Here is a 24,225-nt window from a genome sequence, read left to right as displayed (position 1 = left end):
TGCATCGAAGATCACCGTAACCAGTGGGACACATATGAGAGTCCCCAAGTCACTGACCACCCTCACCTCCACACAACGCGTTCAACGGTCTGGTGGCAAAACGCTGTTGGGACGCTTATCATGAAGGATGGATGGGGCACAGATCTGGAGTTTCTGGTGGCATCGTGGAGTCCCCAGACTTGTGGAGCCATTCACGCAATCGGCTCGGTAAGTACACCGCTGTATGGGAGAGACGTTGACACGAACGAATTTCCAAAGAGAGCGTAGGTCAGCGAAGCCCATTAGGCTGTTTCAGGCTCTTGTCTTCGAATACTCTTTGGTACCCCGAAAGGCTTTGGCATGGTACTTGAGAGGACATCGTGAACAAAGCTGTGGCGGTGCAGGTAGGATTGAGTTGTCTTTAGGAGATGAGGTAAACGAGTGTCAGTGGAGCCTGGACCGCGTGGGTCTCACTGCTGGATGTATATATGTATCAGCATGGCTACTGCTCTCTGAACACCTTCTCGGCGCCCTGTAGCCCCGACTTCTACTGCTACAGCAGTGCCATCCATTCCACAGAAAAGCCGTGTGGCACGGCCTCCAATCTGACATTATCAGAGGATTTCGTAACGGACACTTAGACTTTATCAAAAGCCATTGATTCTTAGGTTTCGTTGATAGGAATGCAGCGGAGCGTGCTCCTCAACCATGCTTATACAGCTGTAGCAAAGGAGGGGCACCTGCAGCGGACACGGCTGGAAGCTATCCGTTCCGCGGAGGCTCGCGAAGCTGCTGGCGAGATACTGAGCAACACGTGCTGCTTGGATGCCCGCTCCGCTCGAAACGTTCTATGAATGCTGGCAGTTGGATCCTGTTGGATGGGATGGATGTGGTGCAGTGCGGCTTCGGATGCTCGGCAGCGGTGGCCAGTGCACGGCTTCATGTTGTGCGATCCCGGCATCCGGGGCTTGTTCTTTGCGCCGGTCGGCTTGCCGATTGATGAGAAACATGCTGATGGTCCAGTCGCCATCGCGAACACAGTGTGTCGATTGCGACAAGTGTCCGCTTCAGCAAATCAAAATCGCCAATACATCGTGCTCGTTCTCATCTCATCGTCCACCGCTCGTCCGCCCCGGCTTGTTGTGTGGACAGCTGAAACGCAAGCACTTCGTCTAACGTCCTTATCGCAACCATGGCCAGCCCACAACAAACTCTCGGCGAACGCAATCCCGTCGGACGGCATGTGCACGCCGTATCACGATACGATCATCTGAGCTTGCATACCACAATTCGCGAACTCATCAGTCACCACTGGTCGGTAAGCAGTTCGTCATTGCGACGATCACTCCGGGGAGCGTGGAGCCTTTGCAACTCGCGTCCCCAAGGTGCGAGCGCGACCGCGTCCGGAGAAGAGTCCACCGCATCCACAGCATCCACTTGCTATATCTGAGGATGGCTCGAGGATGGTGAAAAAGTCTTCGACGACGGTGAGCCGCGCGGCGGAATGCCCGGCCAATCATCACGTCGTCTGCGACCGTTGACCAAGCCTGCCGTCCCAAGCTCCAGGTCCGGAGATTGTATGAGATGTTTGTGAGAAGCTACCACCGCCGCATACAGAAAGTTGCCGTATCGTCTCGATCTTGTCGAATGATTGAGGTAATATCTTGGAGTGTCTCAACGCCGTTGATGGTAACATCTTGTCGTATTTTGCGTGCTGCTGAGCGATATGGCTATCTCGCAGCTGCCGAACCTTGCTTCAACCCCGCGCTAAGGATGAAATCTTTTTGCGCCACAGGTACGAGTGATGATGTACCATTGACCGCCCACCAAGAAATCGTGGAGCTGGTGAGATGGCCGTGGATGGTAAGGATGTCGTTTGCAGGGCGGAGGAAGGGTAACGGTGGCGATAACAGAGACTTCTGTAGCGACGGCTACCGACCAGCAAGCTCGTGGCATTGAATATATGTCAGCGATGGGCCTGTCGGACGAAACTGTGGCTCATCTTGTATCGCGAAGTCTCGAGTTGTATAACTTGGCCGGTCCCACCTTGCCGGGCGATCCGCTAGAGGTCTACCGCCTGCGCGTTGCTGCAGCTTGAGGACCCAACAGGCGGATGGTGCGCCATAGCGTCGCTTGCTGCCCTGGATGGGACATGCATGGGTGGTTGCGGAGCCAGAGAGCCAGGCCTGCTGGTCGATGGTGGCATAGCGCTGCCGAATCCGTGCACACCAACCCTCCCACACCTCTCAACAGTTGTGGATCTCCGCACATCAGTTCTGGGCCCCATTGCCCGTCTGCTTGCCCTTGATCTATCCAACATCACTTCTTCCCTTCTCCACCAAGAGTGTCGCTTTGGCCTCATATCATTGTCTGAAGGTGTCAGACAGTGCGAGTGCTGCAGATTACGAGAACGGCGGATTTGTTGTCATTTGGTGTTGTGTTGTTGGGATCCTCTCCCACAGACCACGATACCTTACTCGGCGGCGCTAAAGCGCAGGCACTTCCCAGGAAGTTGATTTCTGGTTACGCCTGCCGCGAACGCAGCAGCAAAGTGCGCATCGAGTCGTCTGACGACCACTCTGCACCTCACTTGCTCTGCTCATCCGCGAGTGTCGAGTCCTGGGACCTACAGATCATCCTCTCCATCCCGCTGAGCCCGCGTGTCATACCGTTCCAGCGTGTGCGACTTCATATCTTTCTGTACGTGTAACACCATATTCACCATTGACACAGGCTTTCCAGGCGGCTGCTGACGAAATGACGCGGACAGTGGTGTGTTAATACGTTTGCGATCAACAACTTTTAATGCCTCGCACAAAGTGAGCGATTCAACCTACGACGAGCACCTCCTGCACTGCCTGGATTGAAGAGATGCCATATACGCCTCCGTCCGCGCAGTCACCTGCCTCGTCGAAGCCCACCAGTCCCGCCATCAGCCGGTCGTCATCGTATTGCGAAGATGCTCCACGGTCACCCTCAGTCGGCCGCCCGACTCCGCCGCGATCCATGTCCTCATCCTCATATCTCCACAAACACCGACGATCGCCGTCGATAGCAAAATCAGAGGGAGCACTACCGACACCTACAGAGAAGGGATCATCGGTGCAGATGGTGGACTTTGCACCTAATGGCAGCGTCCGCCAGTCGCCACCGCCAGTCAACAACCTCAGAATGCCGACTGGCGCGGTGTTGTCGCCTCCTGATTCGTCGGAAAACTCAGATGGCGACGAGACCAACGAACATCAACGTGGGCGTGAGCGTGAGCTGGACAGAAATATGGTTGATGAGCTGCAACAGGCCGTGCGGCTGATCGATCAGAGAAAAGAGCCATCGCCGGATAGGGGCACGACGTTGACATCAGAGACCATCTCAGAGCCGGTGTCTCAGTCAACATCACCCACAGCTCTGACCGCCGAAGCTCGGAAGATTTCGCATTCTCGGTCGTCCACCGAGACTGCAATCATCATACCACGGACAAAGTTCGACTCGCCTGCGCAGTCATCGGACGATAGCGACGACGATGAGGGCCCGCTGTCGAGACCGTCGCTGGTGCGGAAGAAGTCTGGTGAGCTGGTGAAACCTGCACTGCGACCATCATCCAGAAGGCGATACTCGAGCATGCCAGGAACACCTACCTACCACAAATCTGTCCACTTCAACGAGAGCAACAATCAGACGCGACACTTTCTGCAGGTCGACAAGCCTATCGCAGTCAGCGCTGGTACTTCACCAGTAGAGATGTACGAGAGCGAGTCGGAGTTCCCATTCGACGACTCCAAAGCTGAGCGCGAGATACGGTTGGCCAACTTCCCAGCCGACACTTTTGATCGCAGAACGAAGCCAGTCAGAGTGGAGCGGATCTTCCTATCTACCGACAAACAAACGCTGGTTGGTGTTATCGCGGTCCAGAACATCTCGTTCCACAAGCTGGTCGTGGCTCGCTTCACTCTCGACTACTGGAAGACCACGTCCGAGGTGGTTGCAGAGTACAACAATGACCCCAAGAATCCCACCACTGATGGATGCGATCGGTTCAACTTCCACATCAAGCTGTCTGACCAAGCGAACATCGACAACAAGACTCTGCTCCTCTGCGTTCGATATAACGTTGGCGGGCAGGACTACTGGGACAACAATGACAACACCAACTACCAGATCGACTTCACCAAAGTCGTCAAGAGCTCTCAGAGGCCTGTTTCAGCGCCTGGCCTTGGAGCTCGACCTCTTAACGCCATTCCACGTAGCCGCCATACTCCACCTGCGAGCGCCCGCGGCCAACGCGACAGCATCGATGATGACTTCTCGAATCGCTTCGATAGCGGCTCTACCTACAGTTTTGGCTCCGCCAACCAGCTGCTCGGCGAGTCTCCTAACGCCGTCAAGCTGAAGCCGCGCGCGAAGTTCCAGGCTCCCACTGCCGCTCCTACCGCCAACGGCCTCGGCGGTCGCTACGACTTTGGTGCGTCTTTGACTGCTGCACTCTCCTCTGCCCAGGAGAAGTACGGTCGTCAGAGTGGTCTTCTAGGCGCCGCTCAGAACGAAGCCGGAGGTAGCTACTTTGGACCTATCGACCGGACTGAAGGTCCTGTAAAGGCAGACGAGCACCCTGACGCCATCACCACCGATAGGCCTGCGATGGGCTCCGATCAGTACAAAGACCTGGTCCAGAAGTTCTGCTACGTAGGTTCCGCCAATACCGCACACACTACGGCCAAAGTCTGAAGGTCTGGACGCTGAGCTGACTTCATTGACAGTTCACTTCTGGTCCTGGAAAGCCTGCCGTCAGCTCCCCTCTGCCTACTGCTACTGAGACAACACCATCATCTGCTGCATCACAGTCTGCTGCGAAGACTGATGGCGCCGATGATACCGATGCTGCATCGCCTGGGTCATCATCTACGAGCTCAGAATCTGACTCGCCGCCAGTAGACGGCAGCAACGAGCCAGCTGGACACGGGCCAACAACAGCGTTCAGTCCATTCACGTCGCGCTCGGGCTCGCCAGCGCCGGTAACAGGCGGTGGCATGGGCGGACGCGCGGCATCTCCCATCAGCTTCGGATATCCATATTACCACGATGCGCGGGACGGATACCTTTCCGATTCACACATACCTACCGCTATACATGGTTGATGGCAGCCATGCTTCACCCTCGTCTCCGACCTCCTGCCACCCCTCAACGTCGACTTCACTTCGGTCGCGATCAAATCACGTAGAGGCGTGGCAACGATCATGGCATAACGGAACACGATATACGATCGCGAGCATCTTTGCTCGTACGGATTGGACCTTGCACTCTCGCTGCTGCTGCTGTTTGGACTCTTGTCAATGTGGGACAGAATACTCTCACACCAGTATTCTTATTCCTTGTCGATGAGGAACAGCACTCAGCCGAAGGTGCGGTATGGGATTTTGGACTTGCACTTCTAGCGAGTAACCTTTGCGTTACTTCTTCTTGCGATGGCGTTTGACGGTATAGATCTCCTTTTCTGGCCCCCTCGCGTGCGTGCACAGTGCGTGCGCCACGCTGGATGTGTGGCCTTTTTACCTATAAAAGTTGCATCCTCTTCTCGGCTTGGGCTCGGCTTGGGCTCTGTGCATACGGGTGGACCTGAGCCTTCGAGAAACGGAAGGAGGAATGGTCTGGGTTTTGGGAGCGCCTGCTTGTTTTTTTGGCGAAGCGAAGGTGTTCACAAGGAGTTTTTGTGAGAGAGCCTGTGTATATTGAAGGGGCTTTTGGTCACCTGCTAGTGGTCTATCGTTGAGCGGTAGCCTATGTGGGAATGGAGTGAGATACATATGCTTATGAGCACGAGTTCGATGCTCCCTTGTATGCTTTGCACATCGAGTTTGGCTGTGCCACCCTGTAACTCTCCCACTGAATGGTCAGGTCTTCACTTTTCATGCGAGTGCCTCAGGGACGTCGTCTCGTTAAGCTCATCGCGAGGGATAAGCATATGAGCCCGTGGAATTGGGGGAGGCAGCTATGGCCAGCGCTCCTTCCTCAAGGGACGGAGACATCATGCTACCTTATTTCGACCTCACATACCTTGTTTCGACTTCACGTCCTAGACTCAGGTACTGTATGAAGAATTGCAGACATCTACGAGGTCTACATGTTCCCTCTAGTCTACTTCATCCATCCCACGTACCCGCAACGCATACGTCTCGCCCCCTCCGCGTCGCAGCCTATTGGCGGACCGCTCTTCCCCCGTAGCCACGAAGCATCCCGTGCCGGACATCGAGCAATCCGCAGAGTCGCGCTGTGATGAGCTAATGTTTGATTGTTCTGATGTCGATCATTGGAGACAGGCCCAGACCGCACAGATCGCACGACTAGCGGCGGCAGCGGGCGGCAAAGCGGGAGAACTGGGAAGCGATCGAGAGGCTGAACTGTGGGCTGCATGAGAGAGAAAAGCAAGGCGGAGAAGCAGCAACGCTCCAAGCAGGGCGAAACAGCAGCGAGAGGTACGAATGAATCAAAGCCATTGCGAATGTGTGCGACCATTCTGTAGAGTGTCAAAGCAAGCCTCTCCATTGACAGCTTCGACGAGCCAAAGTGGAGTGGGCGGTGATTGGCCGCGTGCGAGGGAAATTGGAAAGCGAGTGGCTTGACACCTCCAGAAGGGAAGAGCCACTGCCACTGCCCTGTGCTCCTGCTCCCTCGAACCTTTCCGTACGCGTTCCACCGGCCTTTCACACCACCCACCACAACAGCGACGCCTCGCCCTCCTCCTGCTGCACCGCGCGCAATAACAGCTTGGGGCCCCTGGGAAGGACGACTGCATTACAGCGACCCGCGGCTGCCATTTCCCGTTGACCCGCCCACGCCTCCACTGCCAGCACAGCCGACCGCAAACTCGACCTTCCTGCTCCGCCGTTTCGCATACACATTACACGGTTAACTTTGTCGGAGCACGTGCGAAGTATCGCTCGCTGGCTTGGCCATTCCACGTTCACTTACTCGTCGGCGCAATCACATTCGCATAGCAGCAGTCAGCGCCAACAGGGTAGACCCGCAGCGTCGGGCAGCCGACCCTCCCCATGAGCCAGCAGGGCTCCCAGCCGGCAGCCGGAGGGCCAGCGATAGGTGAGTCACGTCTTCTGTGCGGAAGGGATAGATGGGGATGGCCGGCAGCATTGCCATTGAGTCGCATGGGGATGGTCGATCAAGGTCGACACGTGCTAATCACATGCTTCACAGGTCAACCTGCTTCATCGCTGGCAGCTGCACCGCCTCCGAGGACATCTTCGCTCGAGCCATCGGCACCTGCAGATGCGAGTAACGCGAGTAGCGCAGCGCCGAAGACAACACAGGAGGGTACCACACCCGGCCAGCTCGGTGTTCCCGGACAGGCGGACATGCCAGCTGCTTCATCAGCAGATGCCAGCGGCGGTACGATGAATGAGAAGGCGGAAAGCATTGGAGGGAGGTCAAAGCGCAGCGTAACTGGGCGAAGGAAGCGAGATGCCAGCGCGGGTAGTAAACGCTCTGCGCAGCAGCAACCTACCACCACCGAGAAAGACGCGAGACCAACTTCCGCAGGACGAACAGGAGCTGCTAGTTCGATTCGGCCGAAGAAGAAGAGCGGATTTCTGTCCTTCTTGAACTGCTGCGCGGCGCCGGACGAAGGCCAGGAAGCCGGACAGTCTGAAGGCGCACAGCCTGCAAAGACACCGAAATCACAGCCTGTCCGAGCCCAGCAACCCACGCAACAGAAGAACACCAGCACCACTGCCACCAGCACGGAGAACTCCAAGGAGGTTGTGGATGAGAAGTCAGCCGCCCAGATTCCTCCGCAAGCAGAACTGGCCGCGGCTCCAGTGATACCTCTGCCGGAGAGCGACAAACCCGCTCAAGGAGATGCGACTGTCGACAGGAACGTGCCGACACTTCCATCTGAAGCGCCACCCGTACAGCCCAACCCGGAGACGAGGCCACTGGAGGCGGAAAAGCAGCCTGAAGCACCTGTCACTGGTGTGCTCCCGGTCGCGACGTCTACAGAAGAACCAAGCTCGAGTCAGAGTCCCGATGTGCAAGTCGATGCGCCTACTCCTGTGGTCCAGCAGGACGAAGACGCTATGATCCTCGATCGGACGCCAGAGCAGGCTGCCAGGGACAATGACATTGAGATGAGTGATTCTGGGCCCTCGCTTCCTCTCACTGGACAAGATGCTGCTGCAGTTGTGGAGGAAGAGAAGTTGGCCCATCAACGGAGAGAATCATCGAACATCAACCGAGAAGATTTGCCGCCGCCACCCCCCATACAAAAAGCGCAGGAGCAGCACGATGGTGCCGTTGTCAGCCAAGAACAAGCTGCGGTCTCCACGCCTGAACAGACTCAGAAATGGCTTCTACCGCCGCCCCGGCCGGAGTTCCGAGGGAAGAAGTGCTTGGTGCTGGATCTCGACGAGACATTAGTACATAGTAGTTTCAAGGTATGCTTGTGGAGACATCTTGCATTTGTTTGCCAGCTAACATGTCTAGCAGATTCTGCACCAAGCCGACTTTACCATCCCCGTCGAAATCGAAGGCCAATACCACAACGTGTATGTCATCAAGAGACCTGGAGTCGACACCTTCATGAAGCGCGTGGGAGAGCTCTACGAAATTGTGGTCTTCACTGCGTCCGTCTCGAAGTATGGAGACCCACTTCTTGATCAGCTCGACATTCATCACGTTGTGCATCACCGACTGTTCCGCGAGAGCTGCTACAACCACCAGGGCAACTATGTCAAGGACCTGAGCCAGGTCGGACGAGACCTCAAGGAGACCATCATCATCGATAACTCGCCGACGAGCTACATCTTCCACCCGCAGCATGCAGTACCGATTAGCAGTTGGTTCTCTGATGCACACGACAACGAGCTCTTGGATCTGATTCCGGTGCTGGAGGATCTGGCGACTGACCGCGTGTCGGATGTCAGCATTGTCTTGGATGTCGCATTATAACAGGGACATGCTCCATTTTGCGAGCCACTGAGCATCCAAGCCGGCACACATCGACCTGGGCCTATCTGACTGGTGGCATATTTCCTTGAGCGACGGCTGCATACTGGACCTTGAGATACCCCCTAACTTCAGCCTGAGGCTTGTTTTCGCTTCTGTATACCATCGAGCGAGCTTCCGTATCGACACTAGAAATTGTAAAGCTTTTATTCGCCTCTGGCTTCCATACTTCCTGGCACGCATGCAAGCTCGATCGTGCGGGAACACCTTTGTTGAGCACCCGGCCGTTCACCGTCACCAGCTTACATCCTGTCCTGCTTCCTCGCACCACATGGAGGCGCCAGAGTCTATTCTATTCGGCACGGACCGACAACACGTTTTGCATCAACCACCTTTCTCAGCATTCGAATAGCGTTACGAGCAAGCCTGAGATTCACAACTTCCTGCTGCGGTCACCGGCCACAGCGGCACACCTCTCTGCGGCATCAGACTGGATCAAGAACAGGCTTGGTGGGCTGGCCAGCGAAAAAGCCGACATTGCTGGACATCTACCACCAACACGACCTTTATACCCCACATCGCCTCCTCCAAAGCACTTACAACAGTGCATGTTTTCCTTTGTCATTTTGCGATCCTTCTCGCTCAGCAGTCCCAACGTTCAGCGCAGTGCGCGATCATCCCAGCATGTCACCGGGGCATCTGCCGCAGCGGCTGCATCGGCTTTCCAATATCCGCGTTCGACATGCATGGAATGGGTCTTGGACTAGCTGGTTCTCCTCCTCGGAAGTGAGACTCTTGGGTTTGGGTATTTGCGCTGTTTTGTCTGCCTCAGTGGCGGCAGGGGAGCATGCATGCGGTGTATGGGTTTGTATGGGTGTGGGACCAGTGGGACAGTACAGTTGCGAGCATCCAAGGTTGTAGGAGAAAAGGGAGGGAGGGCGAAGCGCAGCATGTATACAGGCTTTTTGTGTATAATACCAACCCAATCCAGTCCCACCATTCCGCCCATTCCACTCTTCCAGCGTCGACTGCGGTGGCTCCACGCCTAATGTGAGTCTGATGTCTAGTACAGCATCTCTTTCACAATCTCGGGAGAGTTGATGAAACCGCACCGCTCGCTCAGCTTCTCGTCCAGCATGACTTTTCTCGCCTTCGCACTGCTGCTCGGTCCCGTGCCGGAGTAGCCAGGGTACTTGCCACCTATCACATACACACCATAGTTGTCGTCGTCGAAATCTGCTTGCTTCCAGCCTTGGAGCGTGTCGTGGCCTTCGAGCGAAGGTTGTCCGACGGCGACAAAGGACGACCATGATCGGCTTTCTTGGGACGCGAGGCGGTGGTCGGATGGGCGGGGGTGGTATGCGAAGCTGTTGTGTCTGTTAGATAACACTGACGAACTGCTTTGAAGGTTGATCGGAGCATACCCTGGTAGATTGAATTTGGTTAGGTTCCCGAAGACATAGATCAGCTCAGCTGTGTGCACGACTCCGAAGCCGTACTCGTCGTGCTTGTGGAGGAGGGGTTGGAGCATGGACTGGTTTTGGTTGTAGAAGTAGACCGGGTTGCCTGCGGCGGCGAGAGCTTGACTGTCGACCACATGTGTCAGTCGAAGGCATGGTTGCGAAGGTCGTCAATGTACTCTCGCGTCGCACTCACCCGTAGTGTATCGGCTGGCACGTAAACAACAGGTCTCGATATATCCGGGCAGCGCGATACGTCTCGGCATGCAGCTTGATTGTCCCATTTTTGAAGCGTGTGGGCTGAAAATCAGGAGAAGGGTACAAGGCCAGCATCTTCTCAACATTTTCCACCGTAAACCCAGGCATGTACTTGTTCAGAAAGTGATACGTCTCATGCGGCGTCTTGATGCTCGTATTGGTAAACAAAACAGCATCATTGACAGTCCATCCGATCATCGCTGAAACGTTGGCGAAACGATGCTCCGCAATGAGCGTAGACGGTGCCGCTGGAACGATATCGCCGTCCACTACAGGCAGCCAGTTGTCACCTTGTTGTCGAGCCACTCGAGCGGTGTGAGTGATCAGCTGAGCATTCAAGAGTTGTTGCATTGGCAGGCTGCGAAGGCAAGCAACGTTCTCTGCAGAATCGAACGAGTAGCTGGCGCAGACCGATACAGACCATGCCCTGGCCATTGACTTCCGAGTTGAGTTACCTGTAATTCCTGGTTCAAGCGCTTGGCTCTGACAAATGGCTTGTTGAAACGGGACTGGGCGGGTGCCGCCCTTCGGTGTTCTCAGCACAGCCTGTCATAATGGGACTTGTGCTCACTCACATATGCCATGATCTGCATGCCCACGGCAAGACCACCGGACGATTGACCATGGATGGTGATCTTATCAGGATCGCCGCCGAAAGCCGCTATATTGTCTCGCACCCATTCGAGGGCTGCACGCTGGTCCCGTATACCGGCGTTCGTGGAGCCTTCTGCCAGGAGTGCGCCTGTCTGTGCGAAGCCGAAAACTGCACCTTCATCAGACGGTGGCCTGCTAAGGCTTACAAACGTGACCCACCTCCGAGCCGATAGTTCAGCTCGACGTTCATGATCGGATGGCCATTGTCGATGGCATGGAGTTGCATGCCTCCTAGCTGGGCGAGGATACCATCTTTGTTGCCGGTCAAGAACGATCCTGGAGCACATCAGCCTCTTCCGGTGTTCGGAGGGTCCAAAGAGCATCAGGTAACATACCTCCATGTATATATACAAGCACCGGCAGCTTATCACCAGCAGCCGTGCCGTTCGGTCTCCAAACGTTGAGCCGAAGACAGTCCTCAGACGTGTCAGTGACATAATCGTAAGTGCCCCAGATGCCCAGAGGGCCATAGTCTTTCCGCTGAGGACATGAGGAACCCGGATCTTTTGCTTCTATCCTGCTACCTGGATCTGGCGTGTACGGACGTGGAGGCTTGAAACGATATTCGCCACCTGTGTCGTGAGCATAGCGGATACCGAGGAAGGCTTCGATGCTATTCTTGTAGATACCATGGTATGAGACTCCAGACCCATGGACATCGGTCGCTACGGGAGCAGGGGGCGAAGCAGCGGGCGAAGCAGCTTGGGTTGACTGCAAGAGATAAAGAAGAGCGAGGCTAGCAACCTTCATATTTCAAAGGAGCATTGGCCTGAAGCCAAGTCTCATGGAGGTGCAGCCAAGAAGGGTGGGGACAAGCAAGACATTGTACTTACGCTGCGCACCTACAGAGATAACGAGACGCCGCTCGACGCACGCACTCATGGACGGCATGCATGCTGAACGTACCTTAGTTTGGCAGCTCATGCTGCATCGGGATATGCGATCGACCAGGGTCGGGTTACCGGAGGATATGCAGGTACACAGGCTGTATTCCCCTGTCATATGCTGCAGCTAAAGTTGTGCATCGAAGACCTGCGACTCCGTGAGCGCGCGAGGGATGGTACCTGGTATAGAAGAACGAAGTGATGTTGTTGTTCATCGGGACGAGCTTCTCAATTCGGCAGACACTTTTAAGCTCTGCCACGCGCAACCTTATATCGCCAAGCGATGAGGTCACAGCGGTCGGCAGGAGCCGGCAACGTGGCCTAGGCCTACGACATCTTGAACCTTTCTTTTGACGTATTCTTCTGCTTCTCCCTACAACTTTTCGACCATGGCATAGGGCGGACTTCCTTCATTTCCAGCATCGCAAGACAAAAAACCACACAAACGTACCTAGACATCCTAGCGCCGCCCCGAATCTACTCTTTTGACAACCTATGGACCCTGCCCTACGATGATTGAACGATACTCCGACGACGAGCGGCCACTGAGTGAGCGCAAAGCCGCCTTGCCGGGCGCAAACCATTTGTGCATCCTTCCCGACTCGCGCCAGCCTCTTATCGAGCGGGTCAACAATCCATGGCAAGATGAGAAGGCAGTCTACCACGACGAGGAACGAGAGCTGCCTTTCTGCGACCTTGAAGGTGAAGGGTCATGCCCCAACCTGACGCGCGACGCTGTTCGCTCTCGAAGAACCCGCAACATGCTGTTCTACCTGCTAGTGCTCGTAGGGGTGGGCTTGCTGATGTGGAGGCTGTATCTTCTGCCTCATCTTCAGGAAGAGTGGGAGATGAAAGAGGGTTTCATGGCGCAAGAGAATGGAACATACGGCATCACGAAATCGGCCGACTTTGATGGCACGCAAATTGAAGACTTGGACAGCAAATATGTGCCAGGAGGCGAGCATGATCCGAAGCGCGAGCGGCGGCTAGTCTTTGTGGGCGATGTCCATGGGTGCGCGAAGGAGCTTAAGAAGTTGCTGCATAAGGTTGATTTCGACGAGGAGAAGGACCACCTAATTGCGGTCGGCGATGTGATATCGAAGGGCCCAGACAATGTCGGCGTGTTGGACGAGCTCATGCGCATTGGCGCATCCAGTGTGCGAGGGAACCACGAGGATCGCATACTTACGGTGGCCGCTAAATCACTGGAAACGGACTCTGCGATCGAAGCCATGAGCAGCGGCGCGAAGAAAGACAGAAAGTTGTTGAAGAAACTGCACAAGAAGCACCTCAAGTACCTCGAGAGCATGCCGCTTATGCTGCGGGTGCCGGCATTACCACAGGCAGCCAAGCCGTCGCACAGGAGGTCTTCGCCACTTGCTGAGGAGATCATTGTGGTACACGGAGGCCTTGTACCCGCAGTGGAATTGAAGAAGCAAGACCCTTACTTCGTCATGAACATGCGGGGCATGCGGACCAAAAGTCATCTTCCTCTCGCCGAAGCTAAGGCTAAACATGGCAAGAGCAAGCCGTGGCACGACATCTGGGATTGGTACAACGACCGCTTGTACCGGAAGAAGTCGGTCAAGGACTTTGCCATCTGGGACTCACTGGAGGACGCAAATGAACCTACGACGGGTCTTGATACTCTGCTAGGACGGTTCGGCTTGAAGAGCGGCAAGAAGTGGCCCAAGCCGCAAGTCGTCGTCTATGGTCATCACAGCAAGGCCGGGCTGCAGAACGAACGCTGGAGCAAAGGTTTGGACACTGGCTGTGTGAGCGGTGGCGAGTTGACGGCGATGGTGCTGGATGCGAAGGGAAGCTGGAGTTTGACGAGCGTCGGGTGTAAGGATCATCGATGAAGGAATGTGGGTTTCAACGGCGCATGCGCGGATATATGCACGGAAAGAGGATATCTTTGGCGGCGTTGTGGTGTGCAAAAGGCTGTGCAAAAGGGTGTGCAAAAGGGTGCGCAGAAGGAAGGCAAAACTGAGACATATACCCCTGGAACGATACGAGACCTGTACAGCTGCCATACACTACAACACTGCATTCTATCCGCTACCTCTACTTGCACCTCACTTCGCCAATCCATGTTTTCGGACGCATCCTCAAAAGTGCCGCTATCACAGTGACTGATCTGCCTCCCAGCCTAGCCTGCCAGGCGGAGAAGATGTAACATTTCCGAAGCTGCACTACCTCATTCTTTGAGTTGAGGATTTCTCAGGTCCAGCTATAATTGATCTGAGCATTTCTCGACGCAACCATGCCCGTATCATGTGACACAACAGGTGAATGTTCGGTGCCAAGCTGAGCATGAGCTAGCGCGCTTCCTTCTCGGCCAATAGGAGAGCTCAGTCCTCGATTGTATTCACTCCAACTCCACTCCGGCATCCTTTCTCTGATCGCATTCTACAACGGTACTCACGACCCATGTGACAGCAGATGTAATCCATCTTACCGCAGCTCGTGTATGATAGTATATCCTTAACCTCCAAAGATATCTCGACACCTCCATTGCCGTCCGACGTCGGCCTGTCGTCTCATGTCCAGCCTTCTCCCCATCGCTCTGCTTTAAAAGCTAGAGACTGTCCTAACATTCAACAACAGGCGCACCATTAAATCCTCTTGAGCATGAGTCTGGAGTAGTACTCATTGAAGGCGAATCGTTGAGCAGTCGAGGCCAACCATGAGCGCTACAGGTCCAAGTGACACGACGTTCCGTGGCTATACCTCAGCCCAGGTTGAAGAATATGCACGCAGACGAGGTGGCTATCCTAAGAGCCTCATCGACGAGATCATAGGCCTCCATGGCTCGACCGGTAGTTCCTTCGGCTCATTGCTCGACCTGGGTTGCGGCCCGGGAAGCGCAACTCGAGACCTTGCGCCGCATTTCGACCTTGCTTTTGGTCTGGATCCCAGCGACGAGATGTTGCGTACGGCCAGGGCGATCGGTGGGCATGCGAAGTTGAGCCCGATCCAGTACATGCAAGGCGACGCCGAGGAGTGCTCCGGCGTCCCCGATGAATCCGTGGACCTGATCACAGCGGTGACGGCTGGGCACTGGTTTGATATGGACAGATTCTGGCCTACTGCTGCTCGTGTCTTGAGACCAGGAGGCACGGTCGCCTTCTCCACCATCTGGCGGATCTTCGTCCATCCCCGTAAGACTCCGCATGCGAACGATATCCAGGAGATCCTGATCGACCTTGAGCAAAGAACGCTTGGCCCTTACCAGAAGCCTGGAAACTGGTCACTGATGGGTATGTACGCCGACCTGAAGATGCCTTGGTCTCTCGGGGAGCCTTGCATGGCGTTTGCGGAGAGCTCTTATCGTTATCAAGTCTGGAACCTTCACGGAGTGCCAGAGAAGGCAGATGGTGGTTATGTCTGCGGTGAGAAGGTAATGACCGTGGACGAGACTGAGAAGGCCGTTGCTACCATCAGCGCCGTCACCAGATGGCGAGAAGCACACTCAGAGCTGGCCCACACCCAGGATGACTGCGTGGTTGCTGCTTTCAACGAGATCAAGGCCATCTTGGGTGTTGGCGGTGATGAGAAGATAACGATGGTCGGTCCGAGTGTACTGGTGACTTTGAAAAAGTCTTGAGGGTGGTTTCAAACTTTTCGTTGACTTCACTGTCTGCTCGTCCGCGATGGACACTGCGAGTTCACAAAAAGAGGAAAACGAAGTAATTCCGTCGCCATCGGCTAGCAAAAATTCGCTCGAACCCCCGACCTTCGGTGAGAACCGCAAAAGAAAACCCCCATCGTCGGAGGAGAGAAGAAACCAGGCGTACAGATTTGCTTCTATTCATTCCTAGCGCAGGATCGACCCAAGTGGGCGAGGAACTGGTCATGGTGCAGACGAAGGGGAGGGGGAGTGGTTTTGATCCCATTAAGCAAGGTTGTGCTGTGAACACCCGTTCCCTCAATGGGTACTAGAGATGGAACGTCTTTTTGTTACAACAATATATACTTTGGTGAGGGTGAGCGAAGGGGGACCGAGATTGGGCCGGCTGTCACATGCTCACCAAAGACGACTTCACTACGTCGGTTTCTCACATCTGCAACCGGCACGTGAGAAGACTTCATCCTTAGCGCTTTGGTGACCGCCAATGGACCAGCTGGAAGATGGCTGTGTCAGCACCTCACCACACGATGCGCATGATCGAGCGGATATATCCACGAGTTCAGAACAACCGGACCTCATCGCACCACAGCCGCGTCAGCACACTTGGCCGAAGCAGAAGCCCAAATCTCAGGGTGCGCAATCACGTAACTTGACTCCAAGGAGCTCCTGGCCGTATACTTCACAGCATCTGCACCCGGCGATGTAGGTCCGCGTACGGACATCCACCAGCTGGTCGGAAGCAGCTTCGCAGCGACAGGAGGCATATGTTGGTCAGAGCTGTGCAAAAAGTCTACGAAGATGCATATACGTATGCCTGCCCATCGAGAAGCGTATTGCTCAGTACCTGAAGACGAGCAAGCAGGATGTGTGATCGGGCTTGCGATTGCTCTCTGAACGTCAGGTGGCTTGAAGGGCTGCCGCATGCGGTATCTGAGGTTGTTAAGCGCATGTCCTTTTCAGAAGGCTGCTCTGCGGCCTGCTGCGGGCATGTTCTCCGGCACTACATACTCCTTTACTCCGAAGCGACACAAGCTCCTTCGCTACATGCAACGCGGTTTGAGCTTGACGTGATGCGAGGCATCTCCCTATATCCTTCTACAGCGCAGGTGTTCACAGCAGGGCACATGACCGTGTTGCTCGGCGTAGCAACGTACGTCGAATTCGGGTGTGAAGTACAGAGCTCGCACGTCCATATCGTTTTGACAGATAGTAGACTTGTCCAAAGACAAAGGGGTCTATATCTGCACCGCGATAGCCAGTCAATGCTACGCGGAATTCATGCCGCCACTCCTTGAGATACCTTGTTACATACAGCTCCGCTCGGATATAATACCCCACGTCCTCCTCACCCGGCATCGGTATAACCACAGTCATCTTCAATCTTCCCAACTAACATCTCACCATTCCCATACTCGAAATTGACCCTGTTAGGAAGAAACCGAAACACAAGCTCAGACAGCGAAAATGGCGACAGAAGTCCTCACTCAAACAGCGGAGCAGTCAATCCCTCTTGCAGTATCCCAATCGGCCACCGACAAGTCGAACAAGTCCGACAAATTCACAAAGACCGCCGGTCAAGACGTCGGCTTCCTCTCTCCGCCAGACCTTGACTTCAAGGACAAGTATGAGGAGCGAGAGTCGGTCACCTCTTATTTCCAACCCCAGCAGAACTGCGAGCTAACCAGATGCAACCGATAGATACATCAAAGGCCGCCTCGCCGGCGCCTACCGCATCTTCGGCCACTATGGCCTCAACGAAGGCGTAGCAGGTAAGCACTGATGGGTCAAACGGTTCTCCAAGACACGATCACACCCCGAGTGTCGCTCTGAGACCTTGTGATTCCCCTTACGGCATCAAGACACCCGCTGACCCTTGTACCCTTCTGTGCTTCAGGACACATCACCGTCCGTGACCCCGTCGAGCCGGAGACTTTCTGGGTGAACCGTTCGTCATACCTCCCCGTCACTCTCCACAGTCATACTGACCCACTGCGATCATAGCTTTCGGCCTTGATTTCAACCTCATCAAAGCCTCCGACCTCCTGCGCGTCGACCACCACGGCGCCATCCTCGACCACGGCCGCGTTAAAGTGCTCAACAAAGCCGCTTTCCTCATCCACGGCGCCATTCATGCCGCGAGGCCTGATGTCCTGTGTGCTGCGCACACCCACTCGGTGAACGGCAGGGCGTTCTGCGCTCTGGGGAAGGAGTTGGATCCTATTGGTCTGGAGAGCTGTATCTTTTACGACGTACGTAGGCCGTCTTCTCCAGCTTGCCAGGGGGGTCGATGCTGACATGCATGAACACAGGACCACGTAGTGTTCGACGGCAAAGGCGTCGTCCTCGCCGCGGACGAGGGCGATGATATCGCCGGAGCGCTTGGAGATAAGAAAGCTGCACTGTTGCGCAACCACGGCCTGTTGACCGTCGGGCAGACGATTGAGGAGGCGGTCAATTGGTTCTACCTGCTTGACCGCGTTTGCAAGGTCCAGTTGCTTGCTGATGCGGCTGCGGCAGGTAGGGGTGGCGAGACACATAAGATTGACGAGGAGGAGGCGGTGTACACACGTGGTGTGGCGGGGAGCCACAAGGCGGGTTGGTTTGGTGGGAAGGCGATGTTTGATTTGATTGATGACTTAACGGACAAGAAGTATTTGTTGTAGTCGGTCAATCTTGTTTGGTGGTATGATGATTCAGAAGCCACTGCTCGAATGCCCGTGTTGACTATGAACCTGCCTATTTCTTGCGTCCACGGCCCTGTGTTAAGAAAGTTGGCGCAAGCCGATCCATATCACCGTACCAACGTGCAACACAAGGCCTAAGAGAGTGCGAAAAGGATCCTGGCATCAGTGCTGTTTTCATTTCGACATCATCCAATCGGTATACCTATGCACAGACGAGTTATGCTGAGCTGACCTCATCTCACCTCAATCCGGCCAACCTCCCCTCTAGCCTTCTCCCACTCCTCAAAACTCCGCTTTGACCATTCCACGTGTGCTCGCGCGAAGTTGATCTGCCCAGACCATTAGCTTCCGTTCTCACGGCGGCCTCGCCAGTCGCACAGGCTCGCATAAAGTGAGATAAAAGCGAGAACTCACCATATTACTCCTCAAATCAGCCTCCTTCGAGCCCTGAAACCTCCTCAAATCCTTCAGCACACCCTGACTCGCATCTTGTACATCCGTCTTCGCCACCACAACTGCCTGCTCCAGCTGATCAAGCGATTCCTTGGTCTTGCCCAGCGCATCGCGGCGTGCGCGCTCCGGGTCGGCGTCGGTGACACCTTGAATAGCGTGGGTGAGACGGCCGAAGAGCTTGTTCGTCAGACCTGAGGACGAAGCTGCGCGCCGGTGGTGATCAGGCTGCGAAGGTGTTGGTTGGCCCTGATGAGAGGTTGGTAGATCGGAAGAAGCGGCGGTGGTTGGTGGAAAATCGGAGTCGACGCTGTTGTTGTCGCCTTCGTGGTCTTCTCGAGGGGGTTGGGAGTGTTGCTGAGGTTGTGAAGTATCTCGGCTGCGGTTGCTGGAGCTGCTGGTGCTTCGCTTTGGTGTTGAGCCTTGCTGGTTGTATGCGCTTGACGAAGACATGTACTGTTCTATTCGCTTCGCTTCGGCCTCGCTACGTTCCAGCTGCTCCAATAGCGCACGCTTCTTCTCCAGTTCGTCTCGCGTCATCTCCTCTTGCACTCGTTTTAGCACACGATACCTTAGCACGCTTCTCACAACACCGGCGAACTGCGCGCTTTCTCGCATTGGCTCTGCGAAGCCTGCGCTTAATGCAGAGCTGAGATCTCGACTTTGAATGTAGGTGAAGTCACAAGCCTGCCCGATCTTCTCGATCGCCTGTGCCACACTTGCCGACTGTTCAGAGAGCGAGAAGGCGTTGTAGCGTGCACCAAGATCCATAAGATCGTCGCCAAGGCTGTAGAGGTGGCGTAGTAGCCGTTGGTTCACCTTCTCCATCGATCCTGTGAGGAGAGTCTCCAATTCTTTCGACGAGCCTTCAAAGGTAGAGAAGTACGGGTCTAATTCCGACTCGCCAATGTTCTGCTGAGCGACAGGTGGGAAGCGGGCATATTGAATTCCAGGTGTGCTGTGTGCAGCCGAAGAAGCAGAAACAGATGGCGGTGGCGAGGTGGGTGTGCCAGACTGCGAGGTGCCAGATCCAGAGCGAAGCTTGGCGTTCGTCGCAGGGATAGGTAGATACGAGTGCGCTTGCGTCGGGTTTGCAGGATCAAGTGGAGGTGCCTTCAGGTTGTTCTTGGGTATGCTGGCGGCCGGGTGAGAGTGCAAGACCTCACTCCAGCTAACGTTTGGATCCAAAAAGCGCCACCACACTCCATCCTCACGGACATCCTTCATCCGACGGCATCTGTTGAGGAAGGTCGAAAGCATGCGTTGGCGGAGTTCGATGATACCGACATCCTCCTTCGCTTTAGTAGGCTTGGCGGCATAGTCGGAGAAGCTGTGCTTCTCAGGAATGGGTGGGATGATAAGTGTTGGGTGGAGATTGACCAGCGTCTGGCGTAGCGAAGCAAACTCGGAGTATCGTCTGCGGACTTCAATCTCGCCTGTCCGAATGGTGTAGGTGATGAAGCCGCCCCCTCCCTCGGTGTTCTTGCCCGCGTGTACGATCTGGATCTCAAGATCTGGGTGTTCGTAGAGGATCTGCTCAATGCGACTGTCGTAGCCGCCTTCCTTCGGCGGTACCTTTGCTAGCTTGGGTCGTGAGTCGGAGAGGTCCTCGTCACTCAGCTCGGCGGAGCGCGAGAGGAAGGCGGGTGTCTCGGTGGGCGAGGAGTGTCCGGACGGGGGAGTCGAAGGTCGATTGAAGCCTGTAGTATACACCCATCAGCCTATGCTCGTCGCTGCTCTACTGCTTGGCTGCGACCAACGGTCTACCGGCGACTGGACCTCGCTGATCTCGGAGTCACGACGCTGAAAGGAGCCATAGGGGTTGTTGTCCTCATCGTCCCACATCTTCGCCAATTCACAAAGTCCACGAATGAGTAGTGCTTGAGGAGAGAGGACCAGTATCCTCGAGCTCTGCGATGGTCTTCGGCAAGTTCCGGGGGTGACGTCGAGTCGAGCTTACCTTCAGTATTCGCCAAGAGGTTGATAGACCTCCACAGGTTGGAGTACACCCATTCTTCCGCCATCGTCGTGCATACGACCGAACGAAGTGGTCGTGTAGCGGACGACGTGAGTGACGTCTTTCCGTCCAATGGTTCCTTGTGAATAGACCACCGCGCAGTAAGGCCACATTCACTTGTGTCTACCAGCATGTGAAGAGCACAATATGCGTCCAAGCACAAGATCTTTCCTTCAACCTCACCTCATCAACCTCTGCAGAATATCACGAAAGCTGAACTCGATTTCGCTTAGCACGTACATGAGACCACATTTCCAACGACTTCCCAGAAGATCAATTGCAGCAACACGACTCTACGCCACTACCCAGAACCTCAACATGGCCCCCCAAAGCTTCATCATCAACTTCTACTCCACGGACAATGAGTGCGACCACAAAGGCCGCACCTTCAACGACATCCTCCGCTTCAACAACCAAGCCCTTGAGCACGAACACGACTACATCCAGGTCCTCTTCCCTCTACCAGAGCGCTCTCCCATCAACCCCACCGCCCCAGTCATCACCCCAGAAGTCCGCGCCGCCTTTCTCGATCACTCCGGTCTTCGAGAGCGCCTGGTCCTCGCTTTGGAGCGGATGCTTCAGTTCTACGGCTTTGGTCTCAATCCCAGCTACTCGAAATTGGAGATCGCCAACTTCACCGCCACCTCTGATATAGGTCCGCGTGCGAGGGAGGATGCGCTGATCGGACGCAGCCCAAACTTCGAACGTCGGGCGCCTATTACGTGGTTGAAGTCGATGGACCACAACCACTTGCGCTTGACACGGATCATTCGGTGTTTGAGGGTGTTGGGGCTGGATGTGCTGGCGTGGGCGCTGTATCAGGCTTTGATGGGCCATGATCGAATTGAGAATGTCTCGGATCGGAGTAAGATGTACTGGAGTAGGGCAGCGAGGAGAGTGTTGTGGTTGGAACCTTCGGAGGGTGATGATGGGAAGGGAGTGAAGTGGTTGAGGGAGGAGTTGATGGAGGATGTGAAACAGGAGGTGTGGATGAAGGAGGAATATGTGCAGGCGCAGCCGTCGTCCGAGGAGGGATCGGATGAGGAAGAGAGCGAGGATTCGGAGAAGGTGAAAGATGAAGTGAAGGTGAAGCGTGAAGGCGACTGATCGATGCGCATGTTGCACCAGCACTATCGCTTCGAAGCTACGGCATGCAGCTGAGATTGTCTGATCGACGGCGCTCGTTCTAAGTCCAGCGGCGTGGATCGAACGCAGCCATCGCTGGCAGTAGCTATGCTGCCCTCGGGACTTTGCGCCCCGGCAGCGCAACAGTCGCACGACAGAGGACGCAGACAGACTACTGCTCTGTTCATGGCGACCACAGTAATATGCAGTGTCATCAATATACCCATTGAAACGCCTTGCGCTATGCATAATCCCCCCATCAAACCTCACGAACCCTCCTTAAGCATCCTCTCCGCCTCCACCTCATCCCCCTTCGCCATCCTCAGCGCCCTTGCAGCCGTAATCTGGTCGTGGCCCTTCGCCATCAGTGCCGCCACACCACCGGGCAACTTCGGCGTATGCAATTTCCGCTCCCTAACCTGCACATCCCTCTTCTCCGTCTTTCCAAACAAAGCCTTCCCAATCTGCTTTGTCCACTGCCACGGCTTGCTCAACCACTCATCAGCCCCAGCATCAAAGTACTCCCACCCATCCACACCGCCGAATTTGCGGTAATCCTCCTTCAAGTTCTCGATCGTCTCCTTGACATCGCTGAGCGAAACGTAACCGGAGCCATCATTGCTGCTATCCAGCACTCCCAAGACCACACGCTCAGGTTTGAACCCGTTGGCGACGCCGGCTTGGTAGGATTCCTCGAGGCTGCCTTGCACGAAGCCGGAGTAGTATTGGCCGTTGTACCAGTTCACCAGTTTCCCGGCTCTAGATCTCTCAAGGCGCGAGTACGAGAAACCTGAGAGTCCGCTCCCGCCCGCGGGAAGGTCGGAGGCTACGGGCGCCATGGTGATGATGAAGTCTTTACCGAAGTCCTGTCGGATTCTGCGGATGAGGTTTTGAGCGCAGGAGAGGGCGACGGGTTCTTCAATGTCCAGGTCTATGCCGTCGACGTTGCGGTATTTGAGCGTTGAGACGAGCGGGAGGTAGTAAGCATCTTGAATCGATCTGCCGTTCGTGCTGCAGAGGCGGCCGTCGTAGGAGCCGGTGGCGGCGCCGCCCATCATGACCATGACTTTGACGCCGTTCTGTTGGAGTGTGGCGGCTTCCTCCCAGGTGCGGTCGAATGTCGTTGCATTTGGGTTCTCGTCGTTGAGGGTGATGTTGCCATCTGGGCCATTGATATGGAGAGCAGCGAGGATGACGTGAGTGATGCCCGTGTCTTTGTTTAGAAGAGGTAGTATGGAAAGGTGTGCGTCTTCGTCATCCGCAGGGTGGAACGTCTGGACATATTGGATCAACCGCGGTGTCGTGTCTGCACGCTTGACCGGCGGTGGCAAGAGGTCTGTTACTGGAAGGGAAAGTGCTGTGTTGATGAATGCTAGAGTCGCAAAGAACGAAGTAAAGGAGGAGTTTAACATGGTTGCTAGGAAAATGTATGTACAATGAACAGGAAAGGAAAGATGCAGAACTCGAGAACCTACCTCCAAGACATTTGAGGTCTCCGAGGCGGTCTTTAGGCTTTCTGCCTTTGCTGCCGATCGTCCTTGTGAGGCTGAGGGCCAAAGCACAAAAGGGCCAAATTGTGGAAACGCTTGGTAGGAGTTGCTGCGCCTGTCGCTCGAAACAGAGGACAAACCGCGTCGAGTCAGGCGAAACGGATGCTGCGACGTTGGAGGTGTGAAGCGGCCAGGTAGACGGTGTAACAGAGGTCTTGAGACGCCCAAAAAGACGCCTCCCGCATCTGAACCCCTCCAAGCAGATCTGGCATTGTGATCATCACGGCAGCTTTGGTGATGCCCCGATGCGCCAAGTTGGCGGCCACGCCGAGAGGCCGTCGGTAAGTGGGAGATCTGGCTGTTTGGCCCCCAAAGACTGCTGCTTTTGCTGAAGGTGGAGGAGAAAAGCTTGGAGCGTTGCAAGATTGGAGTGGAGGTGTTCTAATTTAAGCAAGATCTACTAGGCCCGTTCAGGCGGTTGTGAGGTCGGTCTGGAGAAGGAGGGAGATGTTGTGCTAGAGAAAATGAAAGAAGCCAAACGGGCACATCTGGCACTCTTCTCCGAGACGAGATTGCGGTCAAAAGGGCCACATCGTCCTAGTCAGCGGGCGGTCATTGTCTGTGAGAAGGCCATGACATGG

The 24,225-nt window shown here is 55.3% G+C and overlaps 8 protein-coding genes across 8 annotated transcripts; 5 read left to right on the top strand and 3 right to left on the bottom strand.

Annotated features, from left to right (window-relative positions):
• Positions 1-2,850: 2,850 nt before the first annotated feature.
• LTR77_001639 (uncharacterized protein) lies at positions 2,851-5,111 on the top strand (the record flags this gene model as incomplete). Its single annotated transcript, XM_064798900.1, has 2 exons — positions 2,851-4,659; positions 4,734-5,111. The coding sequence occupies 2 exons, from the start codon at positions 2,851-2,853 to the stop codon at positions 5,109-5,111; spliced, it is 2,187 nt and encodes a 728-aa protein (XP_064663227.1).
• A 1,911-nt stretch (positions 5,112-7,022) lies between these two features.
• On the top strand, positions 7,023-8,931 carry LTR77_001638 (uncharacterized protein; the record flags this gene model as incomplete). Its single annotated transcript, XM_064798899.1, has 3 exons — positions 7,023-7,068; positions 7,183-8,417; positions 8,470-8,931. 3 exons carry the CDS (start codon positions 7,023-7,025, stop codon positions 8,929-8,931), a joined length of 1,743 nt encoding a protein of 580 aa, XP_064663226.1.
• Positions 8,932-9,991: 1,060 nt separating this feature from the next.
• LTR77_001637 (uncharacterized protein) lies at positions 9,992-12,050 on the bottom strand (the record flags this gene model as incomplete). Its single annotated transcript, XM_064798898.1, has 6 exons — positions 9,992-10,295; positions 10,353-10,514; positions 10,585-11,171; positions 11,222-11,409; positions 11,460-11,576; positions 11,636-12,050. 6 exons carry the CDS (start codon positions 12,048-12,050, stop codon positions 9,992-9,994), a joined length of 1,773 nt encoding a protein of 590 aa, XP_064663225.1.
• Positions 12,051-12,696: 646 nt separating this feature from the next.
• LTR77_001636 (uncharacterized protein) lies at positions 12,697-15,794 on the top strand (the record flags this gene model as incomplete). Its single annotated transcript, XM_064798897.1, has 2 exons — positions 12,697-14,029; positions 14,887-15,794. 2 exons carry the CDS (start codon positions 12,697-12,699, stop codon positions 15,792-15,794), a joined length of 2,241 nt encoding a protein of 746 aa, XP_064663224.1.
• A 1,488-nt stretch (positions 15,795-17,282) lies between these two features.
• On the top strand, positions 17,283-18,481 carry LTR77_001635 (uncharacterized protein; the record flags this gene model as incomplete). The annotated part of the gene is made up of 5 exons (XM_064798896.1): positions 17,283-17,455; positions 17,517-17,587; positions 17,713-17,763; positions 17,820-18,067; positions 18,128-18,481. The coding sequence occupies 5 exons, from the start codon at positions 17,283-17,285 to the stop codon at positions 18,479-18,481; spliced, it is 897 nt and encodes a 298-aa protein (XP_064663223.1).
• A 254-nt stretch (positions 18,482-18,735) lies between these two features.
• ATG20 (Sorting nexin, cytoplasm-to-vacuole targeting pathway/endosomal sorting) lies at positions 18,736-20,797 on the bottom strand (the record flags this gene model as incomplete). Its single annotated transcript, XM_064798895.1, has 3 exons — positions 18,736-18,831; positions 18,917-20,652; positions 20,713-20,797. 3 exons carry the CDS (start codon positions 20,795-20,797, stop codon positions 18,736-18,738), a joined length of 1,917 nt encoding a protein of 638 aa, XP_064663222.1.
• A 490-nt stretch (positions 20,798-21,287) lies between these two features.
• On the top strand, positions 21,288-22,076 carry LTR77_001633 (uncharacterized protein; the record flags this gene model as incomplete). The annotated part of the gene is made up of 2 exons (XM_064798894.1): positions 21,288-21,834; positions 21,859-22,076. 2 exons carry the CDS (start codon positions 21,288-21,290, stop codon positions 22,074-22,076), a joined length of 765 nt encoding a protein of 254 aa, XP_064663221.1.
• A 284-nt stretch (positions 22,077-22,360) lies between these two features.
• LTR77_001632 (uncharacterized protein) lies at positions 22,361-23,506 on the bottom strand (the record flags this gene model as incomplete). The annotated part of the gene is made up of 1 exon (XM_064798893.1): positions 22,361-23,506. The coding sequence occupies one exon, from the start codon at positions 23,504-23,506 to the stop codon at positions 22,361-22,363; it is 1,146 nt and encodes a 381-aa protein (XP_064663220.1).
• Between the last annotated feature and the right edge of the window lie 719 nt (positions 23,507-24,225).

This window comes from Saxophila tyrrhenica (genome assembly GCF_035928015.1).
Source record: "Saxophila tyrrhenica strain CCFEE 5935 chromosome Unknown scaffold_2, whole genome shotgun sequence".
NCBI lineage: Eukaryota > Fungi > Ascomycota > Dothideomycetes > Mycosphaerellales > Extremaceae > Saxophila > Saxophila tyrrhenica.
Note: the sequence above shows the minus strand (reverse complement) of the source record. Positions and strands in the feature narration are given on the sequence as shown.